We start from the raw sequence: 8,030 nt of genomic DNA, 5'->3' as shown, positions 1-8,030 counted from the left end.
GTGGTCTCAAACATTTTTTCCTCTTAACAAAATTAGATCTGTAATTTTTGAATATCAAAATGACTTTAACTTTTTTAAATCAACTCTTATTTTTGCTAAGTCATAGGTTCTATCAATTTGATATTTTTAATTTAATTATCGCAAACTATATTAGGTCTTTGAGTTCACTAATGTGGTCATGAGATCAATACGAGCGCATAGAAATTTGTTCCATGTCATTCCGAGCTCTATAGGTCTAGTTTTTATTTTTTGAAGGATTTTATTTAGAATTTCTAGAGATTTAAAGTTTGGGACGAACTCCAAAGTTCGTCCCAGATCTGGGACGAAATTTAGAGTTCGTCCCAAATCTCTATTTTTTTTAAATTGCAGAATTAAGCGATAAAAATACGGATGCATGACCTAAACACCTCTGAATGACACGAAATGAGTTCCTATGCGTTCGTATTGATTTCCTGATCGCAATGGTGGCCTAAAATATTTTTTTCACTCAATATTTTGAGGTTCATAAATTTTTTTATATCACAATTAAAATTTTCATTTCCGAAAATTTAAAATCTCAAAATATTAGGTGAAAAAATTATTTCCTGTCATCAATATGATCAGAAGATCGTTACGAGCGCATAGAAATTTGTTCCATGTTATTCCGAGCTCTATAAGTCTAGTTTTTATTTTTTGAAATATTTTATTTAGAATTTCTGGAGATTTAAAGTTTGGGGTGAACCCCAAAGTTCGTCCCAGATCTGAGACGAACTTTAGAGTTCGTCCCAAATCTTTATTTTTTTTTAAATTACGGAATAAAGCGATAAAAATACGGATGCATGACCTAAACACATCTGAATAACACAAAACGAGTTCCTATGCGTTCGTATCGATCTCCTGATCGCAATGGTGGTCTCAAATATTTTTTTCACTCAATAGTTTGAGGTTCATAAATTTTTTTATATCACAATTAAAATTTTCATTTCCGAAAATTTAAAAACCTTAAAATACTAGGTGAAAAATTATTTCGTGTCATTCTTGTGATTAGAAGATCAATACGAACATATAGGAACTCGTTTCGTGTGATTCCGAGGTCTTTAGCTCATGCATTCACATTTTTTCTAATTTAAAAAAAAAATGAAATTTGGGATGAACTATTAAATTCGTCCCTAATCTGGGACGAATTGTAAAGTTCGTCCCAGATTTGGTTTTCCTTAAACTGGAATAAAGAAAATTTACTCTATGTTTGCGACAAAAATATTTTTTTGTCGCAAAACTCATAAAATTTCCAACAAATATCATATTTCGTCCCAAATTTCTAACAAAATTTGCGATTCATTGTAAATTTATGATGAAAATTATTTGTTGTAAAATTTCATCCCTAAATAATTGTTTTTTTTTTTTTTTTTTTAGTGCAAGGTGGGATCCGTCTCGGCTGGGACGTTAATGATCAAACTTGCAAGAGAATAAGTACGGTCAATGTGACTTTGATTTTCTAACCAAAAAAAAAACACACACAAGCCCTACTATAATTCACTAGGACCAAACTATTTATAACTCCAAGCATTGGGCCAAAGTAACTGTCATATATATACCTGATAATGACAGTCTAATTTGTCTTCATGAACAATGTGGTTGACTGATACTGTATCAGCATTGTTACAGCCATGGACAAAGAATTCAACATTATATTAAAGAATATAAACATCCACGCACCTTCCACAAAAGATATGTGTGAGTGATCCTTCACAATCACAATCCTAGCTTCTTCTTCCTCTTCTTCTTTGTCCCTCGGATCACTTGGATATGGATAGCAGCCAGTGGCCTAGGGTAAAGCTGTTTTTCTTCTTGCTTTTTGCCTATTTTTTCTTCTTCTTCTTCCTTTTTTTTTTTTTTTTAATCCGAAGAAGATCTGGAGTTCTGATTAAGATGCAATTGCTGCAACGTCGTCTTCAATTCTCTCTCCCTCTTCATGTCCTTTGGCCGCGCCTTGAAAGCGCCAAAGCACTTTATTTTCCCTTGCCTTTTTCTCCTTTTTCTCTGCGTGACTGCTTTTCTCTTTCGATCCCATGCAATAAATTAAGCAGCGACACCCTACGTATTATTAAAGGTGTAATACTTATATATGGATTATCAACCAAAAAAGAAAAACGTAATACTTAGCTTTGTTCTTCTCCAAGTTTTCTCTTTTTACCTTTTCCTTTGCTTTTTTATTTTCCCTTCTCTATAAGAGCTGTAGCTTTAATTTACCCCTTGTTCCATGTTTTATATAGATCTTTATGTGAATTCTCCGTATGGCAATTTGGTGGTGTAATTTTTGTTGCTCTCCAGAGCATGGGGTTTCAGGTGAAGCCCATGGAGACTCTGTTTGCAGCCTCCTACTCCTCCTCCACCGCCACCGTCAGCGGCAGCACAGCGCAGGTGACGGAGAGGGAGAAGGCGAGGCAGAGGGCAAGGCCAAGGCCAAGCAAGGAGCAGGCCCTGAACTGCCCCAGGTGCAACTCCACCGACACTAAGTTCTGCTACTACAACAACTACAGCCTCGCCCAGCCCAGGTACTTCTGCAAGACCTGCAGGAGGTACTGGACGCAGGGTGGCTCCCTCAGGAACGTCCCTGTGGGCGGCGGATCAAGAAAGAACAAGAGGCCCATCTCTCTCTCCGCCGCCGCCACCACTGCAGAGATCCACCAGATAGAACTTGCCTCCAAAGCCCCAAAGCTGTTCCATGACCTCCCTGATGAGTTCAATAGCATTGTCCTTGGGCCATTAATCATGCCCGCCATGCCATTTCCTGATTACACCAGCAATGAATTTTTTGGACTTCCACTCGATGGAAGCGCCGACAGTAGCCAGCTTCTGTTTCCTTTTGAGCAGACGAAACATGCAGCGACTTCATTCAACGTTGAGGCAGAGAAGTTGGAGCAGAACAAGGAAGGACTTCACTATGCTCTTCCGCCTGGATTTTAGTTGGCATTATTGTATCATGGGAGATGATCTCTGAAGTTTCCAGCTTCACCTTCAAAAGATGGTCTTGATCTGGAAATGAAGACCAAAAGAGATGCAAGAATGACGTTTTGATGTTTGTGGTGATCGTAATTGATATAAAGCATACAGGCACCAGAGAAATTGAGCAGTAGTGTAATCTGTTGTCTGGAAGTCGACATGCATCAGTAATGTTTTTTATGTCACTTTTACCATCACTTTTTGTCTATAGCTAGCAGGCAGTGAGGAGTCATATCTCTTCTTCCATGACTAATAAGATTCTCCTAACCATGAAAACACAAAAGGAAGCTTAAGGGCAAGGAATAATGAACCTGCAGGCGCTTGCCACTTAGTTTAGCTGCATCAATCGAAAGGCAAAGCTCTAGCTAGGCACATTAATTCATGCTGTTTGAACTTCAAACTGCCTACTGCTTTCATCCTGAAGTCTAGCTAGGCACTTAGTTTTTTTAATTAAGTAGAATACATGATAGCAACTAAAAAATAAAAATTTTATTCATTCTGAATATCTTTTACTGTCGATCCCATAATGAGATACAGAAAAGTAGCTCAAAGTACCGAGCAATTCAAGAGAATATAAACTAACTGTGGAAGCATGATGCATAGATCTGTTCATCCTGGCTTGGAAAATTCCCATTCCCAACTAATGGTTCCTGTAGCACCCACATTAACACAAAGTAAAAAAAGATAATTCCATTCTTTCATTGTCGGTTACATTTCACGTCGAGACTAAGGAAGATAAATGATAATACTTTTAAGTAGGAGGATATTTAATTTTTAAGAGAATGAACCCAGCAAAAATTGATCGTTGTCTAATGAAACAATTCTTCCACCCGAGCATCAATTCGTCTATATTATTCATTGATACGGTCGGTAATGGAGGGGCCCATGAGGAAAGGGTTAGAAAAGTCAAGAGGATGTGGCAGTCAATAGTCAAGGCAACTTGGCGGTCAAATAGTCAAGTTAACGAGGCAGTCAGAGCTGAGCATAAGGGATAGCCAGAGGCCTGACAGGCTGGCTGATCGAAGGGGCGAAGCAGTAGGAGAACAAAGAGAGACGACAAGTCTGCGGTGGAGGGCCAGGGAATACAAAACGCAGGATGCAGGCCGGGATCGGCGTAGCGGTGTATAGACAGCTTGGGCTGCAGGTCTGCGATTTGAAGGCCCGGAAATGCAAACCACGGGTGCAGGCCGGTGCAGGTCACAGTGGATCGGAGGAGCTAAGTAGTACGGGTGCGGAGAATCTCAACGGTCCGTCAAGGAGAATCATTACATATCAACAATGCGGGCGAAGGCGGAGGTTCCTAAAACGAAAAGATGCCCTCATAACCAGTAGTAGCCTGCCAGCTGTCCCTCACTACAAGACAAAACTCATATGCGAAGGCGGAGGTTCCTAAACAGAAAGATGCTTTCACGACAAATAGCAGCACGACAGGTGTCCGGAACTAGGCGACAAAGCCCAGCGTCTAACGTTTTCTGACAGGATGGCAGGTTCTAAGAGGAGGAGGCATAAAAGGGGAGAGATCCCTCGGACGCAGGTACGCGCACACACTCCCTCGTCACTTTTTTCCACAACTGTTTTTTTCTTCTTCTTCTCTCTGCTTTTTTCTGAGGAAAAAGGACCTGACTTGAGCGTCGGAGGGCCTGATCCGGGGACTTTTTCCCTGGGTTTTGGTCTCTAACGTGAGGGGGGGATTGTCTGAGTGTGCGCAGGGTCCTGCAGCAGCGTCAGCCACCCGTGGGAGCCGAATCACCTACGACTTTCCGTCAACAACCGGGCCACCTCGACCAGCCTCCGTCCGACTCAGCCTCCGGACGGGATTATTCATCATTCACAAAAACATTGTACTAACATACATTGAAGTACAAGCACTCACAATAATATTGATGCAAAACGTGATGATGCTCACGTCAAGTATTCCTTGTTGTTGGCCCTAAGTTAAGATGAAGAAAGATAAATCATAAATCTATAACTTATGTTGCAATTCAATTATGTCATATAATAATATTGTAGTAAAAGAGGATAATCCTTACTCGAGCGCCCCTCCAGAACTGTAGAGGCAAATTAAGAAGGACTTGATGTCCAATAGAACACCCTTTTCAGTGGAATCCGGACTCCCCACAATAACATGATGGCAAAAGACGAATACGCTCACCCCCAGTGCTCCCATCAACCCGTCTCAGAGCCAACACGGAGGAGATAAATCACGGACGGCTACTAGCCTTTATAATAGTGACTAGTACATAAGGGAGACATTTACCTTGACTTTGTCAAAATTCGAACCCTAGATCATGATGATAATATTTCATATACTAGTCACTAGACTCACACACATGATTATGGAGGCCTCTTCGAGGAAGTTAGCTATGATGTATTGCGATTTTATTTATAAATCACATCAACTAGGAATGAATACTTTTAAAATATGGTACTCTTGTTGCCTTCCCAATATATTTCGTTGGCAATTATTGTCTTGTTCTTGCACATTCATCATCCTTCTCCAAAAGTGTCCCCACAAACATTCCCTTAGGAATGAGAGCTAACTGAAGAATTCATTTTTTACTCTCCCTCTCTCTCTCTCTCTCTCTCTCTCTCTCTCTCTCTCTCTCTCTCTCGTACACATATAATGGAATATATAGAGAGAGGATTGAATTTAGGCATCCTATATAGGTGGATTCCAAGCGTTTGAATTTAATCTAGGCATCTTAGATTCAATCCGAATGTTATTTTTTATTTTTTTAGATATATTATATATATTTAAGATTTAAAATTTTAAAATTTAGGAGTTAGATTATAATGACTTTGAGTCAATAATATTTTCCCTATAGAGTTCAAACTTCCCTCTTGAATTATAATGTTCAAGATTAAAAATTTTAAGTACTCATAGGATATATGTATTTAGGGTTTAAAATTTTATGATTTAAGGATTGAGTTATAATGAGTTTAAACTAATAAGATTTTCCTTTTAGAGTTCAGACTTCTCTCTTGGGTTATAGTATTCAAGATAAAAAATTTTGGATACTCATGGGTTATAATATTCTTTGAGGAGATTTTGATTTAAAAATAAACAATAAAAAAAATTGAATCCTAGTGTCTGGATCATTGTAGCGTGTATAGGCGCACGACGTTTCATCTGTAGTAGAGAATGACTATTGATCCTGTCCGAACCAGGAGTCAACGGATACTGGGCACGTGGCGCTCCCTGCTGGATCCTCATGTGCTCCGGTGAACCTGCAGCAAAACCGAGCCGGGAGGGGTGTCCCGGCGACGGCCCTCCGACGCTCAAGTCAGGCGAGGAATAACAAAAAGGTGGCCTCAAGATGAAGACTTTTTTCATACCTCCGGTGAAGAAATGGAGGCCTTATATAGGCCTCTCGAAGAAGCCTGGGTGCGCCAATCAAAGCAACCACCTGCCTTTGACCATGCCCAGGCATGGGTCTGTCAGAAGGGCCATGCCAAGATATGGATCTGGCAGGAAGACGTCCATGAGGCCATACTGCTACTGTATCAACCTTTCCACGATGTGACGGCAAGATCCTCCATCGTGCGATCTCGTGTACGGCCTAATCATCAGACATGCTTCTGCTGACATCCCATATCCCGAGCCGAGAGCATAGGCCGCTCGGCCACCTTTGTACCCTTGCCCTTATCTTGGCCGAACGGACAACCCGCTCGGCCCTTTGGCCCCAGCCGAGCGGACTCCCGCTCGGCCCTTCGATCCTCCTGCCTTGGCGTCGGAAACCCAAGCCCCTGGATGGGTTGTCTCTAGATCCGCTCGGACTTACTCAGCTGCTCGGCGCGGCCATTAACCGCTTAGTCAGCCCTTCATCGGTCCTCCAGCTGAGACCCTTCAGGAAGTGGGTCCCCCATTCTTATCGCCGGATCACTTGCCTTCCCTTCAAGTCTAGTCGAAGGAGGAAGTGAGTCCGACTGACTGGACTATATGTGTCCGAGCGGGCGGTCGCCGCCTTTCCGTAGCTTATAATATCCCTGGGGCCGTTCGACCCTTCTGCCAAATTCAGCCGCTTGGCTCTTCGTTTTGGTTGTCTTGTCGCTCAACATGGGTGTTTGCTTGTCTAAATTTTCTCAAAAATCGTGCAATCTTTTTCATTAAGGCAAAGCGTGCGCAGTATGGGCGCATTAATTGCGCTCGGTGACAGGGCGCCACGTGTCGACCATTGTGTGGCGGCGGCGTCACTTACGATGGGGCGCCCCCGTTTGAAATGGACGGCCCGATGGCGTCCTCGTTTCTCGTGACCTAGATCGGACGGCGGAGGCTGACCGGCTTCGGCCATATAAAGCCTCCGTCCCCTTTTTTGGCCGGCCACTTGCTCGCGCTTTGTCTTTCTGTTTTGTTCTGTTGCTGCGGCCTCCGGCGATCCAGTGTCTATTTTTAGGCGGCGATCATCTCATCGGTGATTCTTTCCGCCCGTTTCCTTCCCAGTGAGTCTTCTTCCTTCACTTACTAGGTCTTCTCTGCTCATTTCGCCCCTTTCGTTCCCCTTCCTTCGATTTCTTGCTATTCTTTCGCCTCTCCGAGATGGCAAGCTCCTCCGAACCCGCTGTTGGTGTTCATGGCCCTTGGTACTTGACCATGGAGAGTCGATTTGATGAGGAGGGTGCTCGGCGCCTTGTTCGGACGTATGGGATTCCCGATAACTATGAAATAGTTGTAACCGACCCGACTGACCGGCCCCATGACCCCCCGATCGGCACCATTTGTTTTTTTCTAGACCAATTCCAGGGCGGCCTTAGATTTCCTACCCATCCCTTTATTTTAGAGGTTTGTAACTATTTTCGCATCCCGCTCGGCCAACTTGTGCCGAATTCCTTTAGGCTGCTGAGCGGGGTGGTCGTCCTCTTCAAGCTGCACAGTATCCCTCTTGACCCCAAAATATTCCACTTCTTCTTCTACCCCAAACAATCCGAGCCGGGCACTTTTATTTTCCAAAGTAGAATAGGCTTTAAATTTTTTGATAATATGCCGACCTCCAACAAACACTGGAAGGAGTTTTTCTTCTATATCCGACTTCCCGAGCGGCCAGCATTCC

The 8,030-nt window shown here is 42.7% G+C and overlaps 1 protein-coding gene across 1 annotated transcript; it reads left to right on the top strand.

Moving 5' to 3' along the window:
- Nucleotides 1-1,680: 1,680 nt before the first annotated feature.
- On the top strand, nt 1,681-3,179 carry LOC122056506 (dof zinc finger protein 2-like). The gene is made up of 2 exons (XM_042618483.1): nt 1,681-1,809; nt 2,311-3,179. The coding sequence occupies exons 1-2, from the start codon at nt 1,786-1,788 to the stop codon at nt 2,944-2,946; spliced, it is 660 nt and encodes a 219-aa protein (XP_042474417.1). The 5' UTR covers nt 1,681-1,785; the 3' UTR covers nt 2,947-3,179.
- The last annotated feature ends 4,851 nt before the right edge of the window (nt 3,180-8,030 follow it).

The sequence above is a fragment of the Zingiber officinale genome, chromosome 3B (genome assembly GCF_018446385.1).
Source record: "Zingiber officinale cultivar Zhangliang chromosome 3B, Zo_v1.1, whole genome shotgun sequence".
NCBI classification, from domain to species: Eukaryota; Viridiplantae; Streptophyta; class Magnoliopsida; order Zingiberales; family Zingiberaceae; genus Zingiber; species Zingiber officinale.
Note: the sequence above shows the minus strand (reverse complement) of the source record. Positions and strands in the feature narration are given on the sequence as shown.

What these genes read in the sequence shown, in the direction of transcription:
- LOC122056506 (XM_042618483.1), top strand. Translation starts at nt 1,786, where the DNA reads ATGGATAGCAGCCAGTGGCCTAGG. An exon ending in ATAGCAGCCAGTGGCCTAGG is followed by an intron (nt 1,810 to 2,310) that starts GTAAAGCTGTTT and finishes GTTGCTCTCCAG; the next exon opens with AGCATGGGGTTTCAGGTGAA.